General features: G+C 42.2%; 1 protein-coding gene across 5 annotated transcripts in view; it reads right to left on the bottom strand.

The window, feature by feature from the left end:
- The window catches only part of FOXP4 (forkhead box P4), a 124,370-nt gene that overhangs the window by 53,940 nt on the left and 47,716 nt on the right, over window positions 1-22,714 (bottom strand). For 4 of the 5 annotated variants that reach the window (XM_040337660.1, XM_040337664.1, XM_040337662.1 and 1 more), the window contains exons 2-5: window positions 13,468-13,654; window positions 6,394-6,483; window positions 6,185-6,307; window positions 2,163-2,246 (exon numbers count right to left, since the gene is read on the bottom strand). In XM_040337660.1, the coding sequence (XP_040193594.1) occupies window positions 2,163-2,246; window positions 6,185-6,307; window positions 6,394-6,483; window positions 13,468-13,638 (468 nt within the window). In that variant the 5' untranslated portion in view covers window positions 13,639-13,654. Of the gene's footprint in view, window positions 1-2,162; window positions 2,247-6,184; window positions 6,308-6,393; window positions 6,484-13,467; window positions 13,655-22,343; window positions 22,439-22,714 lie in introns of those variants that run through there. The other variant, XM_040337661.1, reaches the window with a different exon arrangement.

Below are 22,714 nucleotides of genomic sequence, written 5' to 3'. Positions count from 1 at the left end.
TTACCTTCTAAAGGTTTGTTAATTCCAAACGGATGCAGACACTGCAACTTTTCTCATCAGAACACAAAGAGTACACATTCTGATTACAGTGAACCAGATCCTCCCTTTCAGAATAAGTATCCAATGGGCATAATCAAACAAGCTGACAACTCAAACAGGTAGGAATCTGGAACAAAGTTTGTTAAAATCTTTGCACTGTACAATGTTCACCCAGAGGGGATTGTTTTTATCTCAATAAAAGTGGAGTTACTATTTCTAACTTACCTCTAAAAGATATCCAATCAGAAACAGGTACAGCACCCTATATTAATTTACTATTGAAAAATAATGTAAAACTTTACTGGAAGTGGAGAGGCTTAGGCCCCGTACACACGTCCGAGGAACTCGACGGGCAAAACATATGGTTTTGCCCGTCGAGTTCCTTGTGAAGCCGCCGAGAAACTCGGTCGTGTGTACGGGGCCTGATAGGCAAAGAAGATTGTTGGTCAATCTGGACAGTGCTAAAGATGCACTTGCAGCTTTGCCGCCCTTTTGAAATGGGGAAATGTTGGATTTTAAAGGAAAAAAGCAAAAACTAGCCTAGTACATTACATCAATACACTACTTATTAATACAAATTTAAATACACTGTATATACTCACAAAACTCCCCTCCAAGGCCTGGATAACCAATATAGAAAGCCTTTGCAATACTGTACTGCTCTAATATTGTGGTTCCAGAGGGAATAAGTTGTTACCATTGTTTGAAGCCCCTCCCTATTGATGAAGGAAAGGAGGGTTTGGCATTAGGCATCTGTACATTGTGAACATTTAAAGGTAAGCAGAAGAAGCATGTCAGCTCTGATGAAGAGGGTATACCCCTTGAAACACATCAGCATACTTGCTTTGTGCAGTACAGTATTACAAATGTCGTCTATATTGGTTATCCAGGCCTCAGAGGCATCGAGAAGCCTAGTCCTATGATGTATTTATGCTAGGGAATACACAGTTTTGCATTGAAAATATAATCAGAATAATTTTTTACATTGCTACAATTCTCATTTCCTATAAAAATAAAGATATATTTTCAGTAGTATAAGGAACATATAGAATTGAACTTGTGCTCAAAGATGTTTTGTATATTTTCTAATCATTCTCCCGGCTGTCAGAAAACAATAGCACAACGTGTAGCATTCCCCCATGCAGCTTGAATGTGTGAATGGGGGAATAGGTTCAGTTTTTTTCATTCAGCCTGTATGGCCAGCTTAACTCTAATTGCTTACTGGACTGCACAGTCATAGGCCCCGTACACACGACCAGTTTCCTCGGCAGAATTCAGCTTCCGACCGAGTTTCTGGCTGAATTCTGCCGAGGAAACTGGTCGTGTGTACACTTTCGGCCGAGGAAGCCGACGAGGAGCTCGACGAGGAAATAGAGAACATGTTCTCTATTTCCTCGTTGTTCTATGGGAGCTCTCGGCCCGCCGAGGTCCTCGGCGGCTTCAGGGCTGAACTGGCCGAGGAACTCGACGTGTTTGGCACGTCGAGTTCCTCGGCCGTGTGTACGGGGCCTTAGTTACACAATATGCACAACTGCTGTAACAGAAAAATAATACAGGTTGTGAGAAAAGTATCTATTTTTGAATTCAATTTGGCTTTAAAGTGGTTGTAAATATCTTCCTTTACCTTAGTGCAGTCCTCCTTCACTTACCTCATCCTTCGATTTTGCTTTTAAATGTCCTGATTTCTTCTGAGAAATCCTCACTTCCTGTTCTTCTGTCTGTAACTACACGCAGTAATGAGAGTCTTTCTCCCTGGTGTGGAGAAAGCCTCTTGAGGGGGTCAGGACACTCTCTACTTTGCAAATAGAGAAAGGAGCTGTGTGTTAGTGGGCGTCCTGACACTCTTGCTCGCCCCCTCCCCCCTCAAGAGGCTTTCTCCACACCAGGGAGAAAGCCTCGCATTACCGTGTGTAGTTACAGACAGAAGAACAGAAGTGAGGATTTCTCAGAAGAAATAAGGACATTTAAAAGCAAAATCGAAGGCTGAGGTAAGTGTAGGAGGACTGCACTAAGGTAAAGGAAGCTATTTAGGGATTTTTTTTTTACCTTTACAACCCTTTAATATAATTTCTATAGATGTCAAAAAGGAGTTTTGAAAAGTAATATTTTTAAAAATCACTAACCTCTTTGACCTGATGTTTTCCTGACTGCTGCGAGAGTAACTGGAGGTGTAGCTGTTCTTGTTGCTTCTTGTAATATTCCTGAAGCTTTGAAAAAAAGATGGAAACATTTTGACTACTAAAATTACTGGGTGGTCTACTGGTAAAAAACAAAGTAATGAAAATGTGTACTGAGAGAACTAGACCAGGGTGAGCTTTGTTCCACAACTTCATTTTTTTACAGGACCTGATCGAGACTCCCATGAAGAGAAAAAAACATTTAAGCAAATAAACTAATATAGAACAAAAAAAAAAAAAAACAGATACCCATAATCCCAAGTGTAAATGAACACATACTGACATTCTACATTTAACCTGCATTTACATCAGTTATTAGGCCCGTGTAATTTTGTATTCATGCGTCTTTTTTTTTTTTACTACTGCAAATCTACACATACAGGACCATTGCACAGACCTGATTCATTCTTGGTGCTACACTAATAATTAACTTTTTGCTTTACTACTTCTCTACATTATGTAAAAGGCATACTTATCTTATATATTTGTTAAAAGGCTTTTTTAAATTATATTTTTTTGGTAAATATCTGCAGTTGACTTTTTATATATGTCGTGTTGGAGAAAGATAACTGGAACATATATTTTTCTAATTTCTAACTGTTTTCTTCTAATTAAAGCCTGTAAAAATAAAAATATATGTATCCAAAACTTCTACACAATTACAGGCCTTTCTGTCCTGAAAATAAAAAGATATATAATAAATGAGGATAGATTACAATGCAGTTTTCTTTTTTACCAGAAGTGGTAAATCTTAGAAATTGGACATCCATTCCAGTGACAGCTATCTAAGGCAGAGTGCTTCTCGCTTTGTGAAAAATTTCTCTTACTTTCTGTTGCATATTCAAAACAGGAAGTGAAAGGAAATCTCTCTAGCAAGACACAGACAGCAAAAACAAACTGGGGTGGGGTGGGTTTCAACCCTTCCCCACGCTATCCAAAAAATAAAAAAGGTTTTTGCTATACATATATCTTAAGTATTTCAATAACTAGAATCCAACATCCCATTAAAATTAGTTAAATTGTGATGTTGCCTCAAAGAACTGTATAAAATACATGATTAGCAGTTTTGCTGACATTAGCATGTTCTTTTTAACAGTGTTGCCTCAGTCACATTAAGACATTTTGTAGAAGCCATATGTATGTGAAGCTACAAGTAAAGTGTATAACAACATCTGGAGCATTAAAGTGAACCTGTGGCCAGGGTATTGACATTCAGACATTTAGCCCTGGTTCACACTGACAGCGAGAATGGAAGTGTGCGAGTTCAGCTGAAAGTCACCAAAAGTAGCAAATGCGGCGTCACACCGATTCGGACAGTGCCATTGCCAGCAATTGCCGCCGATTTGGAATGCGATTTGACATTTTTTGCCAAATCGCTTTAATTTGAACCAGGGCTTAATGTCTTAACGAGCAGTAAATGAGCTTTGAAACAAGTCCTCACTGACCTGTGCAGCTGAGAGCACCATGAAACAAATAATCCTCAAACATTACAAGAGTGATTTTGAAGTATGGTTGCAGTAGGTTAACAGTTTACGGTATCACAAGATAACTGACCCAGCCCCTGCACGGCAAGGGGTAACTGCTGTTTGACCAGTCAGACAAAGCCATTCCCCTTTTGTGGTCAGCAGCTTCTCCGAAAACATCATGTACAATTCAAGCTTCTGACATGAGGACAAGGTATTTCACCTTATTTCCATTTGCCTAGACAACACAAGCAGTTAGCCCTTGCCGTACAGGGAAGTAGATGCAAGTACTTTTTTCATTCTAAAAGGAGTTTACTGTTTCGTAAAAAATAAGTGCTCAGGGCTTAGCTACAGGTTCACTATAAATGACAACAAATGGGCTGATGTAAATGCAGAAATGTAACAGGACTATCATTGCATAGAGTTTATTATGAATTACATTACAGTTTCTTATGTTTTAAATTGCCCCAATAATGCTCAATAGTAAACTAGCAGTTTAGTGGCTTTGCCATAGTTTTGGTTCACTTTATGTGCAGTACTGGCAACTGGCAAAACAAAAAATTGTTCAATTTGCAAATAAAAAGGTGGCCACTAGCCTCGTACAGAAGCTCGGTTTACTCGTCAAGAAACGGCAAGGAAACTGGCTGGCAGAGCTTTTTTGCCGAGTAAACCGAGCGTGTGTACGAGGCTTTCAGGTAACCCGCGCATGCTCAAAATGACTTTGACGCATGCGCGGTAGCTTCCTAGGCATAGGTAGGGTGCAGCAAGATGGCGGCGACGACAACGAATGTCATTTCGAGAATGCGCGGGTTTCCACGGCGACAGGTAAGTATACACACCCTTGGGTTTCTCGGCAGGAAAACACTGCTGAGAGTCACAACGAGAAAATAGAGAGCAAATTCTCTATTTTTCTCGTCGAGATTTTAGGCAGTTTTCTTAACGAGAAACCTGAAAGCCTCGTACACACGCTCGGTTTACTCAGCAAGAAAGCTCTGCCAGCAGTTTTCTTGCTGGTTCTTGCAGAGTAAACCGAGCGTGTGTACGAGACTTGACTCTTCTAGTATAACACCAACCCCAAACTGACAATGCTGCTGTCTAAAGGTGTCAATGATGCTCCTCCATTCAGAGTTTAGGCACTCTAATAACGATGTGTTACTGGCCAGAATACCAGGTGAAAACAGAGGGGGGACAAGGCTAAAAATTATACCTTTACATCTAAGAATTGGTTAACTGCAATATACAACATTTTTGGTTATTGCTGCTTTAATTGTACACGGCTAGAATCCATTGAAAAAAATATGTGAGTTTTGATGTAATTTATGTGTGCCAGAATTTATTTAGGCGCCTTTCACACGGACGGCTGTTCTGCCGCAGTTAAAAGCATGTTTCTTTCTTTTGAAATTCAAGACTCCAGGCACAGCGATCGGCTGCACTTGTACACTGCGATTAGCTGCGTTTACATGCAGCTACGTTTAGCTGTGGTTGGCCGTTATTGTCATCCCCATAGCAACCATTTTTATTTTGATGTGCCCTGTTGTTTTTTCTTTTGTTCACGCTGCTATCCGCAGCTGACACAGTGCACTGCGATTACCTGCAGTTATGTGCAGATAGCTGCACAAAATCGTTCCTGGACGCAGTCAAATCAATTTTTTCTATCTGCGCCAAACCGCATGTAATGAAACCGCAGCTAAACGCAGTGTGTGAATGGGGCCATCGGAAAGCATTGTGTGCTTTAAGCTGCGGTAGAAAAAGAGAAAATCCACAGCAAAAAGCACCATTCTATCCGCCTGTGTGAAAGAGGCCTTAGGATCTTTCACAGAAAACTAGGTAAATATTTATGCATTTGGTTTATAAATAACCATGTAGATTATTTTTTTGTTCTATTTATACACAATTTGGAGCATATCAGTGACATCAAATTCTAAAACATAAATTAACACTACACAATGTGGAAAAGTCTAATGCCGCGTACACACGGTCGTTTTTCAAACTTAATTTTAAAAAACGACGTTGCCTACACACCATCGTTTTTTCAAAATGCTCTAGCAAAGCGCGGTTATGTTCAGCACATACGACGACACTCTGTTCCATTCAAGCTCGCGTCATAACTTGCTTCTGAGCATGCGCGGGTTTAAAAACGTTGTTTTAAACGTCGTTTTACCCACACACTATCATTTTAAATGACACAAAAAACGACAAAAAAAATTGAAGATTTTTTTTGGTCGTTTTTCAGAAGACAAAAAACAATGTTTTGCCCACACACGATCATTTTAAATGACATTTTTTAAACGTTTTATTTCATCACAAAAAACAACCGTGTGTACGCGGCATAAGGGATACTTCTAAAAACCACTGTGGGTGGCTACATTTTATAAGTTACTGGTCATTGCATATGTTATATTACATGTGGACCACAAAATAAAGCATAACAGTATAGAGAATGGCTTCCATAGATCTGTCTAATTTGCTTTGTAAGTACTGTAATAGATACAAAAATAATCTCACCTGCTGCAACATAAGTGCTTGCTGCTGCTGCAGAACTGCTTGAATTTGTGCAGGGGACAAAATCTGTTGCATCTGTTGCTGGGTTAACATCTGCGGAGACATCATCGCCATTGAAACAGGGACCTGATAAAAAAATTAAAAGATGTATTTTGTTTGACTTCATAAGACTTTATCACTATCATTCTATTAAGCTGTCCAGTGGTTCCCACCTGAACTGAAGGCTGCTTGCATTCTGCGCTGCTTGGTGTACTTAGTCCTGTTGCCTGCTGTAACAAAAACTGCCTTGCCACCTGCAATGCCTGAAGAATAAAAGCCACTCTGAAATGTTATTCTTTAAACCAATGTAGAAACATAAATTATGAATATTGACATGTTTATTTCAAGTTCTGAACAATTTATCCCACAGCCAATGTAATTTATAATTTCAAAATGTCTGCTGTTTTATATATAAAACCTATTTCATTGCTTCCTCATTCCTACGCTGGTAACAGTTGTTTTTAAGTTGTTCAAAAAAAGAAAAAACCTTCACAGATAGTTATGTCCAATGTTTTGCGTCTCCTCCTCATACCAGTGATTATTAGCTATTTGAATTCGGCTGTAAACTATTTAGCTTTTTTCAACTCAGCATAACCTTGGACTTGAAAGCCTCCTGAAACAAACATCTTAATATTTTTTACGGCTGTGTGGAGTTGAGAAGCAAATGGGAAGGATCTATACTGAGGATCCTGTTTTTCAAAATGGTCCAATATTTCGAAAACTCTTTTATTATTCTCCTAATGCAGGGGTACTGAATTAAAATTCACGGGGGTCCAGTCGGAAGAAAATTCTTCCAGCGGAGGTCCGAATGCCAAATTGGTGCTATGACACCACATGATATCCTCCACTTGACAACCTCCCATCACAGCGCCCCACCACCACCACACACATGCACACACCTTTATGACCCACACACATCGCACTTTTTTTTCTTTCAACTGAACTCATTGAAATGTAAAAATACCTTTTATTAATTTTTATGCACCACAGTTCAATTGCGGTGCATAGAAACAGAATGCATTTTGCAACACACTGCTCAGTACGTAGGGGCGCTGTTGCAGTGTGAACAGGACACATAGAAAACAATTGTTTTCTATTGCCCTTGCAGAGACTGACGCATCACAGACCCCCCCCCCCATCACAGACTGACCGCCCAAATCACAGACCCCTCATTACAGCCTAATCCCCCCATCACAGACTGACCTGACCCATCACAGACTGACTCCCCCATCACAGACTGACTCCCCCATCACAAACTGGTCCTGACCCATCACAGACCCCTTATCACAGACCCCCTATCACAGACCCCCTATCACAGACTGACCCCCCAAATCCCCAACCCCCTATTACAGACTGACCCCCCCAAATCACAGACCCCCTATCACAGACTGACCCCCCCCATCACAGACTGACGTGACCCATCACAGACCCCCATCACAGACTGACCCCCCAAATCACAAACTGGTCCTGACCCATCACAGACCCCCTATCACAGACTGCCCCCCCATCACAAACCCCCCATCACAAACTGGTCCTGACACATCACAGACCCCCTATCACAGACTGACCCCCCCATCACAAACTGGTCCTGACACATCAGACTCCCCATCACAGACTGACCCCCCCAAATCACAGACCCCCTATCACAGACTGACCTGACTCATCACAGACTGACCCCCCATCACAAACTGGTCCTGCTGACCCATAACAGACCCCTAGAACAGACTGACCCCCAAATCACAGACCCCTTATCACAGACTGACCCCCCAAATCACAAACTGGTTCTCACCCATCACAGACCCCCTATCACAGGCTGACCCCCCCCCCATATCACAAACTGGTCCTGACCCATCACAGGCCCCCTATCACAGGCTGACCCCCCCCCATCACAAACTGGTCCTGACCCATAACAGACCCCCTATAACAGACTGACCCCCCCAAATGACAAACTGTTTCTGACCCATCACAGACCACCCCTATCACAGGCTGACCTCCCCCCATCACAAACTGGTCCTGACCCATAACAGACTTACCCCCAAATCACAGACCCCCTATCACAGACTGACCCCCCCCAAATCACAAACTGGTCCTGACCCATCACAGACCCCCTATCACAGGATGACCCCCCCATCACAAACCCCCATCACAGACGGGTCCTGACACATCAGACTCCCCATCACAGACCTCCCCTGTCCTGTCCTGTCCTACATTGCATTGCACTGCACTCCCCCCTCCCCACAGAACCCTACCTTAATCACACAGGAAATGAAGCATGGCCGCTCTGGACAATGGGCGGGACTTTGCCCATTAAAAGTGAGTGATTTATTGCTGGGACCGCCCCCGCTGCCTAGCAACCAATCACCCACTTTTTAACTTAAAAAGTCCCGCCCTTTGTCCAGAGCAGTGGCGCTCCGTGTCCTGTGTGATTAAGACAGGCAGTGTGGGGAGGGGGGAGTGCAGCGAGGGGGGAGTGCAGCGATGTGAGAGAAGGCACGGACCTGCCGCACCTGCCATGCTGTGTATATAGCGGCATCCGCAGCGGCAGGCAGGCGGGCAAGCGAGCCGGTGACAGAGGACACACGGGAAACTACTTGGCGGGGCTGCGGTCCGGATAGAATGGCCACTGGGGCCGGAACCGGACCGCGGTCCGCCATTTAGTGATGCCCGTCCTAATGCATCAAAAGTGCACTTAAGCTAAAACAAAATTAAATTATCAGATGGACAATACTATTTTTATTTGAGAGTCCTCATCTTCCAGTCACAGTTAAGGAAGGGGAGGAAGCAGCCCAATCGTGAAAGGGAGGGGGAGTAAAGTGACATGATCACCCATTTTGTGGGATTGTTTTTAAGTGGGAAGATGATGGGGGGGTTGTAGTGAATGAAATTCCACGGACCACCAACGATGGGGTGAAAGTTAAAATGCCACTGTTGACCAAAGATGGGGCGTTAGGGGTTTCCAAATGCCACTGACAAATAACAAGTGTGGAATCGTTCTAGGTTTTTTTTTAAGTGTTCTGGGTTTATCCATGACATCATGCTATTAAACACAATTCAATTTCATCCTATAGGGGATTTCCACTAATAAAATGTGAAACTTTTAAAGATTAAGAGCCCTTTCACACTGGAAATGCCTATAGCGGAGCGTTAAAATAGCGGTAAAATACCACTATTTTACAGCGTTTTTAACGCGTTTTTAATTCATTTCAATGGAGAGGGGCGTTTTTGGAACGTTTTATGATCGTTTTAATAGCGCTATTTTTACAGCGAAAACGCGGCAAAAACGCAGTAAAAATGCACCAGTGTGAAAGGGCTCTTAGTAAAGAAAATGTTTCTCAAAGTGGGATTTTGAATGGAATACAGGCAGTAATGTATACAAAAATTATTACAATTTTATTAACATATATAAGACTAATACATGACAAAAAAGAAATCTATTATTCACAGTTTTTTTGCTTGCATATTTTGTATTATATGTCTATTTAAGTCACTTCACGGCACAATCTATATAGTGTTTACATTTATGCACTTTATCCTTGGAAGTTCATTTTTCAGAAATTTTCCACCAAACCACTCTGCACTTATGAGAGTTAGGTTATTCATGGTTACTATCATTTTACAGGATTCCAAATGTTTAATAATAATTATAGAGCGGCCCCATCTTCCCTTTTCTTGAACCTAACAATTGGATTTCACTATTGTGAAGTTTTTTATAGGGAGGCAACAGCTTAAAGGGGTTGTAAAGGTTATGCATTAAGGTGAAAAAAAACTGCCAATGACGGCTAGTTCTTGCGGGGAGGAGCCGAGACAGCCGCCGAGGGATCCCAGAAGACCAGGATCGGGGCCACTGTGTGCAAAACGAGCTGCACAGTGGAGGCAAGTATAACATGTTTGTTATTTTCTTAATGGGAACCTTTAGTGTCCCTTTAATACATACCTAAGCGCGGAATTTCAATTAAATATAGGAATTGAAGGAATCCCTCCAAGAAAGCCTCCAATGGCAGCAATATACTGATAGGAGATCTAATCCCCCACTTCACCCCATCCTAAACTTAAAAATAAAGTTTTGCCTATAGATAAATTTAAACAGTTTAAAATAACAGTTTGGATTATTTTCCTGAAGCTAATGGTAGTCATATTTATCATTTTGAATGATATAATATTCAGGGAATAATTCTAATTACAGTAAATTGTGGATAAGAAGGGAAAAGCCAAACTAGCCATTACTACCCAGGGGGGTTTGGACCAAACCTGTTGGATTTTGTAATAGGTGGAAACTGGTGTAGATTTATCTTTTTCAATTTAAATAGCACTGTGAAACTATAAAACCTAACTTTAAAGGGGTTGTAAAGGATTTTTATTTCCCCCTAAATAGCTTCCTTTACCTTAGTGCAGTTCTCCTTCACTTACCTCATCCTTCGATTTTGCTTTTAAATGTCCTTATTTCTTCTGAAATAATCCTCACTTCCTGTTCTTCTGTCTGTAACTACACACCGTAATGCAAGGCTTTCTTCCTGGTAAGGAGAAAGCCTCTTGAGGGGGGAGGGGGCGAGCAGGAGTGTCAGGACGCCCACTAACACACAGCTCCTTTTTCTATCTACAAAGTAGAGAGTGTCCTGACTTACCTGCTCACCCCCTCAAGAGGCACACCAGGGAGAAAGCCTCGCATTACGGTGTGTAGTTACAGACAGAAGAACAGGAAGTGAGGATTTCTCAGAAGAAATAAGGACATTTAAAAGCAAAATCGAAGGATGAGGTAAGTGAAGGAGGACTGCACTAAGGTAAAGGAAGCTATTTAGGGGAAAAAATTTCCTTTACAACCCCTTTAAATCGGTATTCTATGTGTATACAGCCATCATAGTAACTGTTGTATGGCTGAAATAATCTAGGGTAAATATTTACTAAACGCCTTACTATATGTTATACACAATATGTGTTTCTGCTTTACTATGGTTGCAAGCTGAGAAGGCGTAACTTGTCTATAAACAGTAATACAACAATGATGCCTTGATTCTTGAAGTTCATGCAGATTGGGCAGGATCATCCACAATGCATTACAAAAATACCAGCAATGTATGTGACTTGTGACATTTAACACATGTTACATATAGTTACATAGTTACATTGTGGGTGAGCTTGGGAAAAAAGACCATCAAGTCCAACCTATGTGTGTGATTATATGTCAGTATTACATTGTATATCCCTGTATGTTGCAGTCATTCAGGTGCTTATCTAATAGTTTTTTTTAAACTATCGAAGCTCCCCGCTGAAACCACCACCCGTGGAAGGGAATTTCACATCCTTGCCGCTCTTACAGTAAAGAACCTTCTATGCAGTTTAAGGTTAAACCTCTTTTCTTATAATTTTAGTGAGTGGCCATGTGTCTTATTAAACTCTCTTCCGCAAAAAAAGTTTTATCCCTATTGTGGGGTCACCAGTACAGTATTTGTAAATTGAAATCATATCCCTTCTCAAGCAGGAATTTGCTTGAATTTTCTTACACAAGTCTGCCTCACAAAGCCAAATTTCCAGTGAAAAGATAAGGATTAAGGGGCAAAATGCAATAATCCGTAGCAGACAGTTTCAGATTCCTAGAGAAAAATCTATAAATTATGACTCCAGTCTGGCTGATGTGGATTACTTTGTTTTGAACATTACATTTAAAAGAAGCCCAAATGTGTTTTATCTTGTTTACAATATTATGCTAGTCCTAGCCCTGGTTCACACTGATGCGATTTTAGATGCGTTCTGGAAGGCTTCAAATCACACGACAAGTGAAAAACAATAATTTCTATCATTTCTTACCATGTATGCAGGGTCCTGAGTTTATTTAGAGCAGTGCAATTTTGACCGCTATAAACTTTAATGTAAATTGCATGTCAAATGCTTATCTGTTTAAAGATAAGGCAAATAGAGTGCCATTTCTGCAAGTCTCTGCTGAGAGAGGGAGGGAGGGAGGGAGAGAGAAAAAGAGTGACCCCAGGGTATAAATTCCAATTGCAGCTGTATTCAAACTGAATGCAAAACTCATTGGAATCGTAGCTGAACTGCATCAACTTGCACTGGACATCCAAAAGAAGGTACAGCGCTGATGTGATTGAATTAAATTATGAATAAACCAAATATAATGTGAAAAATAATCTGTGACTTGATAAACAAAACAAATTAATTATATGGTGAAAATTTCTAAAAATGTCCAGAAGTGAAAGAGTAAGTTTGCTGATCCTCCACCAATCACTGATTGAATATAGGTGATAAATAGCAAATGTAAGTCAGTGAAAAAAAGTCCAATGGTAAAAACAAACGAGATACTTAATCTTCCACCAAAAGAAAACACCCGTGTGATGGTATTCCAATCTGCTTACCAGATTCACTGACCGTTAATGCGGTCAGATAGAGCCCAGAGATCTTTTAAAGTCCTCTCAAGTGGACTATATAACAGCAGGTTACACAGATCGGATCATCTACTGCTCCAAAACTCCAGATATAGTGAGGATGCGCTTGTTCCTCCAATGTAGACAGTCTCAGTCCTGTCCGTCCAGCTCAGCATGCCTCTCACACAGGACTGAGACTGTCTACATTGGAGGAACAAGCGCATCCTCACTATATCTGGAGTTTTGGAGCAGTAGATGATCCGATCTGTGTAACCTGCTGTTATATAGTCCACTTGAGAGGACTTTAAAAGATCTCTGGGCTCTATCTGACCGCATTAACGGTCAGTGAATCTGGTAAGCAGATTGGAATACCATCACACGGGTGTTTTCTCTTGGTGGAAGATTAAGTATCTCGTTTGTTTTTACCATTGGACTTTTTTTCACTGACTTACATTTGCTATTTATCACCTATATTCAATCAGTGATTGGTGGAGGATCAGCAAACTTACTCTTTCACTTCTGGACATTTTTAGAAATTTTCACCATATAATTAATTTGTTTTGTTTATCAAGTCACAGATTATTTTTCACATTATATTTGGTTTATTCATAATTTAATTCAATCACATCAGCGCTGTACCTTCTTTTGGATGTACTTTTGTTTGCTTTGGGTATTTTGAGCAATAGGTACCAGCTGCTTTTGTCACTCATCATCATTTTTTATTATCACGTATTAGCGCAGTGTTTTCCTTTGGTTTTTCCTTAGGAATTTTTACATTTGCACTGGACATGCTCCTAGAAATCGCACTAGAAGACTCATTTAAATTGCACTGTGTCAGTGTGAACCTAGCCTTAATTGGCTTTTTTTTTTTTTTACCTGTTGCTGCTGGAAGTGTAGAAGCTCCGCTGTACTTAACTCTCCATTCGTTTCTCCACTTGCATTGGCCTCTCGTGCTCCACCTCCTTCGGACTGGTTGGGAAGACTGCTTACTCCATTCTGACTGGTTGGAGTAGATCGAATCGATTCAGATGCAGATTCCACCATCATGACTTATTTTTAAAACCTGAGCAAGACATGAGAGATAGTGCGCGTTATTATTATTGTTAATATTATACAGAATTCATATAGCACCAACAGTTTGCACAGTGCTTTACAACATGAGGGCAGACAGTAAATTTACAATACAATTCAATACAGTAGGAATCAGAGGGCCCTGCCCATTAGAGCTTACAATCTAAAAGGGAGGGTCAAGTGATACACAAGGTAATAACTGTGGGGGATTGGCTGATGGAGAAAATAAAAGTACAGTTGTTAGGTGGAGGCAGGATAGGCTTCTCTGAAGAGAAAAGTTTTCAGGGATCGCCTAAAAGTGGACAGAGTAGGAGTTATGCCTTGTACACACGAGCGGAATCTCAGATGGAAAAAGTCAGACAGAAGCTTTTCATTGGACATTCCGTGCGTGTGTATGCATCATCTGACTTTTTCAATCGGAAATTCCGACAGAATCAGATAGAGAACATGTTCTCCATTTTTCGTCTGGATGCAATTCCGACAGACTAAAAACCATGCATGCTCAGAATCAAGTCGACGCATGCTCGGAAGCATTGAACTTCATTTTTCTCAGCTCATCGTAGTGTTGTACATCACTGCGGTCTTGACGGTCGGAATTTGGTGTGACCATGTGTATGCAAGACAGCTTGAGCGGAATTCTGTCGGAAAAACTTGTGTACACAAGGCATTAGTTGGACAGATTGGGGTAGGGAATTTCATAGGATGGGAAAGGCTTGAGAGAAGTCCTGGAGGTGAGCATGGCAGGAGGTGACAAAAGGAACTAGAGAGCAGCAGGTCTTTTAAAACTAGGTTAATGATGTAGCTCTGGGCCAAGTTGTGGATGGCTTTGTAAGTTACTGTTAGTATTTGTAATTTAATTTGTTGGGTGGATGAAAGCCAATGGTGGGATTGGCAGAGAGAGGAGACAGACACTAAACAGTTGGTAAGGTGGATAAGTCTGCCAGAAGAATTCATGTTGAACTGAAGGGGGTAGCCTATGTAAAGGTAAGCCAATGGGGAGGGAGTTGCAATAGTCGAGGCGAGAGATAACCAAAGATGTCAGTAGGAGCTTTGTGGTGTCATTGGTTAGGATGCTGTGTATTTTGGAGATGTTGCGGCAGAAAGGTTTGGACAAGGATTGGATGTGGGGCCGAAAGGAGAGTTCAGAGTCCAGGATTACACCTAGCACCCTGGGATGGGTTGATGGTTGTGCTATTGAGAAGAAGTCAGGGGAAGGTACATGTCAGGGGAGAAAGGGGAAGGTACATGTCAGGGGAGAAAATATTATGAGCTCACTTTGGACAGGTTGAGTTTGAGAAAGTGGTGTGATATCCAGGCTAAAATGTCAGTCAGTAAATTAGTAATGCGTGAGGAGCATGTTGTGAGCTGAGGGGTAGAAAGATAGATTTGGGTGTCATCAGTGTAGAAATTATATTGAAAGACATGGGAGCCTATCAGCTAACCCAGGGAGGAGGTGTAGCTCAAGAGTAGGAGAGGTCTAAAAACAGGACTTTGGGGGACCCCAACACATAAAGGAAGAGGAGAATTGTAAGTGACACTGTAGGTTAGGTGGGATAGGTAGGATGAGAGCCAACAAAGAGCCCAGTCACGGAGACCAAAGGAGTAAAGCTTATCAGAACATCTCCCATGCTGGCAATATACGTTATTTCTGATCCTTACTAACATGGCTAAAAGATTGGCCTACCCTAAACGAAAATATTTTTAAGCTTTTGATATCTTGCAGGCACTCTCACAGCAAGACTTCTGCATGTGAGCTGCTGTGTCTGCTCTGTTATGGCAGTATCATATATGCATGTTAGTACATCTGTGCACTTTCTCTGTGCATTATAAGGGTATTTAACAATCCCTTTATACCCAAAACAGGTATATCATGGTTCATTGCAATGTCCTTAAACATTGAACACCATTGCTCCAAAGTAACCCTTCTAGACAAAAGCTGTACCACTCATATACAACAAGTGCATGTGTAAACAATATCATTCAAAAATAAACAAACATTTTAACACTTTCTGGATTTCCTAATACAATACAAAAATGCATACCCCCATATTAAAAAAATATTTAAAACAAAAAACTCCTAATCCATTAATAGCATAAGACAGGGCAATACTCTTAAAACAGAAATTACAAGCCAGGGTGCTGATTAGACTACTGGTCTGATATGAAATGCACGAAATATAACTTGATATTAACATTTACAGGTAATAACACCAGAGATTGATCCAGGCAACATCCAATTGCCTTCAGGGGGATCAAGAAGACCCCCCCCCCCAAGCAAAATTGCATAATGCTTCAACTGTGGGTACAGGATTGTGCATATGTATTTATTTTTTCTATTGGCAGAACAAAATGGACTTGTGTCTTTTTTCAATGTGCCTAGCACACTAAGGAGGCCATACATGTGAATTTGATTCCCCCCATGCACACAGACAGTGCTGACAGGGGAATTCCTGCTCCCGGCAGAGGAAGCGGTCCCTACCGGGAGAAGACAGTGATTATCACTAGCAGCTACAACAGCCGCTAGCGTTAATCGCAAGAGCATACGGCAGGCTAGATGTTATGGTTCGAACTGTTTATGGCTGGACTGAGCTGATGTAAGACGATGTGTGAGGATAGAAAAATTTTGGGCCAAAAAAAACCATGTCACGTGACTTCTGACCATCTGATAGAAGGAACTTCTGATATTTCTATCCTGCATGTTTCAAAAATGTATTTTACAGGCAGACAAAAAAAAAAAAACACACACACACACACACACACACCACCAGCGCATTCAGGACTTTTGGTCAGAAAAACGGAGTGCACATAAATGCACAGAAACACTAGGTGCTCTGTGCGTTGGCCACAATATATGAATATTCTGGCCAATAAAATGCATTAACTTGCATACGCACAAACACATATAAAATCAACGTGTGTGCAAAGCACATCTTTTAGGCTGCTTTCACACTGGGGCACTTTGCAGGCACTATAGCACTAAAAATAGTGCCTGCAAAGCGCCCTGAAAGAGTCTCTCCTTTCACTCCAGTGTGAAACCCCAAGGGTTTTCACACTAGAGCGGTGCGCTGGCAAGACGCTCAAAAGCTGTAGAAAAGTGAATATTGCAGGCAAACAGGTACAACTTATTTTGCGCTGATACCACCATTCATTTAGGCAGTTAAAGCTGCACTGGAATGGGAGGATCTGGAACCTACTCCAAAGAAGGATAAAACCTATTGTCACACACCATACAATCTGATTTTAAATTGTGTGGCAATCACTGCATAACACACATTACGTGCTTTTATCCTTTCAGGGCACCCCAAATGCAATACGATTCTGCTGATATTGTCACATGGGAAAACATGCCTTTAAAATCATTGTGCGAAGCTTGTCGCCCCCAAATAGGAGCAGGGGCTTCTTTTTGCATGCAAAGGGCAGCCAAGTGAATGGGCCGCCCACATGCAAGTTGCAACATTGCGTACAAATCGCTCTTTGAAAATCGCATATCAGGAATACTTGTCCCCTCTACATGACATTATCAAATGTCACTGAAAAGTGACCTAAGCACAGATCGCTTTTCAGTGCAATAGCAGAGCCTGCTGCAAGTGTGAACAAGCCTTTGGGTTCCATAGGAGGAACCTAAAGGAACAGGTAGCTTACCTTTCCTCTTATGACAGAAATAGGAGGCCTGGTTCAGCAGGAATGAGAGAAGGGGAAGCGAAAATCCACCTGAACCAATAGGTTGCAGAAGTTGTATACACTCACGGAGGAGGATGCAGCTCCTCTATCTAACCCACCAACGGTATATGTGGCAGTCACCAGGCTGGCAAACAATGTGACACTTCCAACGGAAGACTCTTCCTTCTTCCGATATCTTTGGTAGATGCATTGACATGGACTTAAAGCGGTGGTTCACCCACACCAACAACATTTTAGCATTAAATTAGGCATAGTAGCGCGAGCTACAGTATGCCTGTATTGGGCAAGGGGGAGTGTCTATACATGATGACGCACGATGGGGAACACACTGCTATTCAAATGAAAGCTGTTGTGTTCCCTCAGCGCTGATCAACTAGATCATACCTCCCAACTGCAAGAGTCCCCCCCCAGCTCCTCAACACTGCTGCATGGAAGGAGGAAGAAGCCATGAACATGAGGTCAGTTATGTCCCCCCAGAAAGTTTATCCCCCCCCCAGCCCAGCCCAGCTCAACAACTGCAATCATTTTCTTTCCGTCCTGCGGCAGCACCCCGCTCCCCCCCCCCCCCCGCTCAACAAGTGTAATGCCAGAAACTGTTCTCGGCACTCCGTGGGTCAACTATAATGGCATAAACCTTTCTTGGTGTCCTGCGGTAGTGCCCCCCGCCAAACAACTGATGCCAGAATCTTTTATTTCTGGTCAATCCGCGGTAGCATCCAACTATAGTGACAGATGACAAATGTCCCGCAGCACCATGTTGAAAAGTTGGGAAGTATGAACTAGATGTCGGCAGTGGCGGGGGGGGGACTCTTAGGGGACACAAGGCTGCATTAGGGACATGTCTGCATTAGGGACATGGCTGCATCAGGGACATGGCTGCATCTAGAGACATGGCTGCATCTAGGGACATGGCTGCATCAGGGACATGGCTGAATTTAGGGACATGGCTGCATTAGGAACATGGCTGCATTAGGGACAAGGCTGAATTAGGGACAAGGCTGAATTAGGGACAAGGCTGCATTTAGGGACAAGGCTGCATTTAGGGACAAGGCTGCATTTAGGGAAAGGCTGCATTTGGGGACACAAAGCTGCATTTAAAAAAAAGTATCGGTATTCGGTATCTGCGAGTACATGAAAAAAAGTATCGTTACTTGTATTCGGTCCTAAAAAAGTGGTATCGGGACAACCCTACTAGAAACCCTTTAAACGCCAGGCCCGTCCAGGAGGCAGTTGGAGCCAGGTGGCTCAAAGCGACCCAGTTCTGGCAAGACCACTGCCAAAAACTGCGGATTCAGTCCACAGTGGCACAAGGCCATTATTGGCTGTTCAAACGGCAGCCTCCAGAACTACCTCAAGAGGCTGAATCTATTTATCTGGATAGAGAGACTCAAGATGGAGTCTCTCCATATCATAACTCAGGTTTTTCAACCAGGATGCCTACCAGCATGTCCCAATCATTTAGTCATACCAGCAGTTCCTCAAATTTGCTTTGGGGACAGGCATTACCAGAGCCAGCTCAGAATATGTTCTACCTAGGGGCCTAATTCAATACTCAGGTGGCCACAGTTTCTTTGCCTCTTCATAAACTCCCCAAAATCAGGAAGAAGTTACAATAGGCATTGGCTGTAAAAGTGATGTCAGCATCCCAGTGCATGATTCTTCTCGGGACGATGGCTTTGTATATCCCGATGATCCCCTGGGCTCAATGGAAACTCATGCCTACTACACACGATCGTTTTTTCTGTTGGGAAAACTGCTGTGTTTTCCTTTGGCCGGGAAAACCGGCTGTGTGTATGCTCCCTAGCAGTTTTCCTGACAGGAAAACAGCAGTTTAAAAAATTAGAACATGTTCTCTTCTTTCTCGCCGTTAACCGCAGTGTTTTTTTTCCGTAGCTTTCCTATGGGAAACACTGCGAGGGAGCATACACACGGCCGGTTTTTCCGACCAAAGCTCTCGCGGCAGTTTTCCTGTCGGGAAAACCGACCGTGTATACCGGGGAAAAGGAACCGAGCCGGTTCTCGGTTTTCCCAGCTGTCTTTTGACCGTCGGGAAAACCGATCATGTGTACCAGGCATCAGAGTTTTCCAACAAGGCTTCCTGATGTAGTGGAATAGATTTTGTCTAGCCCAGCCAATCAGGATCACCAGCCGGAAGCCCCAGAGTCTCTGGTGGTAGACGAAACTAGAAATGCTAAAGAGCATCGTCCATTAGGGACGCAGCCATGGATCATCGTTAACACAGATGCCAGCGCAGCAGGGTGGGGCGCCACCTGCGAATAACTCAAGATCCAGGGCAGAGGGGAAATTCAAGCAATTTCATGGCGTTGGCCACCTTGCTGCCTCACATACAGGGTCACCCAGTCCTGCTCTGTCTTGACAACAAAATAGCCGTGTCCTACATACAGCGACAAGACAGGGCCAATTCCTCTTGAGAGAGGTGGAACCGATCATGACATTGGCACAACAATATCTCCCCTATATTTTCCATGCTGTCAGCACTTGGAAGCGGATCACCTATCCAGACAATTCAAGGATCCCAACAATTGGTCCCTTTGCTCCGAAGTGTTCAAACAGATCATCCACAAGTGGGGGTGTCTACAACTGGATCTTTTTGCGTCATCAACCAACTTTTCTCATCCATTATTGGAGGGGACAGATGCCTTTACCCACCCCTGGGTTGTGCAACTGGATCATTCCTTCCCTCCAATTTCTTTAATCCTGAAATTCCTGAGGAGATTGTTGACAGAGAATTTGGCAGTCATCGCAGTATTACCTTCTGGCCTTGCAGACAATGGTTCTCTCTGGCAATGCATCTCAGCGTGTGCTCACCAATCAATCTGCCAGTGACTCCTCTTCTACTGTCGCAAGGAGAAATCCTACATCCGTAACCATCATGATTGGCCTTAGCGGCCAGGAGATTGAAAGGCAGGAGTAACAAGAGTTAGGCCCCGTACACACGACCAGTTTCCTCGGCAGAATTCAGCTTCCGACCGAGTTTCTGGCTGAATTCTGCCGAGAAACCCGGCCGTGTGTACACTTTCGGCCGAGGAAGCCGACGAGGAGCTCGACGAGGAAATAGAGAACATGTTCTCTATTTCTTCGTTGTTCTATGGGAGCTCTCGGCCCGCCGAGCTCCTCGGCGGCTTCAGGGCTGAACTGGCTGAGGAACTCGATGTGTTTGGCACGTCGAGTTCCTCTGCCGTGTGTACGGGGCCTTAGGATGTTCTCCAAAGGTTAACAGAACTTTACAGAGTTTCAGAAAGGGGTCAACCAATGCCATCTACTCCAGAATATGGAATAGGTGCACCAGCTTTGCAGCTGTATGTCAGTTTGACCCTAGTGACAAAAATGTATCTCAAATCCTGTCTTTCCTGCAATACGGATTGAATTTATGGCTCAGTCCAAGTTCGCTTAAGGTACAAATTTTAGCCGACTAGGCTTTTACCCAAAAGAAATGTGCAGCAAATCATACCTACCGTAAAATTTAAAGGCAAAGAGGCCTTGACCAGAACCATCTCAGCCTGGATAGCAAAAACAATTCACTGGGCATATAGAGTGACCCCGACGATGGTTAGAACTCATTCAACCAGGGCGATGTTTCCTTCTAGGGCAGCATAGGCAGGAGTGTCTCTGGAGATGCAAAGTGGCTAGCTGGTCATCACATCCTACAGTCTTAAAACCCTACAAGGCAGATCCAGCAGCTCTTACTACAGTAGAGTTTGGGAGGAAAACTATCCAAGCTTCTCGGTCTATTGTCAAATAAAAAATATGTTTTCAGAATTAAACCCTCCCTCTCAAAAGCTCATTATGTATCATATGTATGTTGGCGTCAGGAAAGGAAAGTTACGGTAAGTATTTGATACAATTTTCCATTTTACCGTTCGAACAGAAAATGGTACCAACTGAGATTGTAAACAGCTTCAAAAAAGCTTTTAGATGTCTTCCTCGGAAAGTAGAATATACAATACTATGGTAATTTTTACAGAAAAAAAAAAATTCTATACACATAGGCTTTACCAGATGGAACTGTGTCTTTTTTTTTAACCTTATAAACTATTTAACCTGCTAGGGGACCATTTTATACTTAAGCCTCGTACACACGATTGGATTTTCTGCGGACAAAGCGTAGGACTTTTATTCGAAGGGCACTGGCCGTGAAATTGCATACAAACGGCAAAGAACTGTTGGCCAACAAACACAAAACGACATGGTTTTTCAGCTCTTTAGCGCCACCCTTTGTGCAACTTCTTCTAATGTTGTGTTATGGTTAGAATTGCTTCTGAGCATGCGTGTTTGTACTTTGTATCTTTTTCCGATGGACTTGTGTACACACGATCGGATAATCCGACCTCACACATATGTTGTCGGAAAATTTTAAACAAATGTCGGATGGAGCATTCAAACGATCAGATTATCGGACAACATCCTGCCATCACACAATTCCATCTGGAAAATCCGATCTGGTGTACAAGGCTTTATCCTGAATTTAAATTACTCATCTTTCTGCTTACAACTTTAAACATCTGCAGAGATCTACAAGGGCAAACTGTGCAGTAGCACAGCCCAGAACATGCATAGAACTTTTTAAGGTTGTCATAAAAATATATATACAAATAAAAAAATCATGAACATTTTTTTAGTTCTTGCTTATAGTGATCATCCAGAATTATTAATTAATTTTATTAAAATGAGAGGTTACATTTTATTGGTTACTAAACAATTGTGTGCTAAATTTCTTTCCTTCATAAACAGCTTCTTTGTGTCACAAGAAGACTGCTAGAGTTTTCATAGTCTAAAATTGTCAATTAAATAGAAGCCAAACAGTGCATCCAAAACTGACACAGACATTCTTATGGTTTATTACTTAATATTATGTTTTGCCTGTAGTTCTTATTTAAAGGAAACGCTGCTAGGTCTGCTAAGACTATTGTAAACACAAATATATAAATACAAATCACACGCTCTTAGAAATATCAAAGTTTCTTTAAAAAGTTACTCACACATTAGGTGCTGACGTTTCGAGGGGAATAAACTGCAAGCTGTGTGAAACAGAATTTATGTTATGTATACATTACACTGCTTAGTGCTAATGTGAGGCTGGTGAGGGCAGTTTCAGTTATCAGTGCCCCTCACAGTAAGCAAACATGGAAGGGCGTTTTTTTACATCTGACTTTGAGAAGTGGCCAATCCACATTCTGCTGCATAGGTCACAGCACACAGGGTGGGGATGAACAAGATAAGCAGGGGAGAAGTGGAGAGCTTATGATTTTGCCTGAACACCTGAATCAAGTAGTCTGGTGAAGGGTCTTGGACTCTGCACTCCCACACCCCACACAGAGAGAAAAAAAAACAGTTTTATCAATTATGTGCT

This window comes from Rana temporaria, chromosome 2, assembly GCF_905171775.1.
Source record: "Rana temporaria chromosome 2, aRanTem1.1, whole genome shotgun sequence".
In the NCBI taxonomy this organism is placed as follows: Eukaryota; Metazoa; Chordata; class Amphibia; order Anura; family Ranidae; genus Rana; species Rana temporaria.
This window is presented reverse-complemented; position numbering and strand designations above follow the sequence as displayed.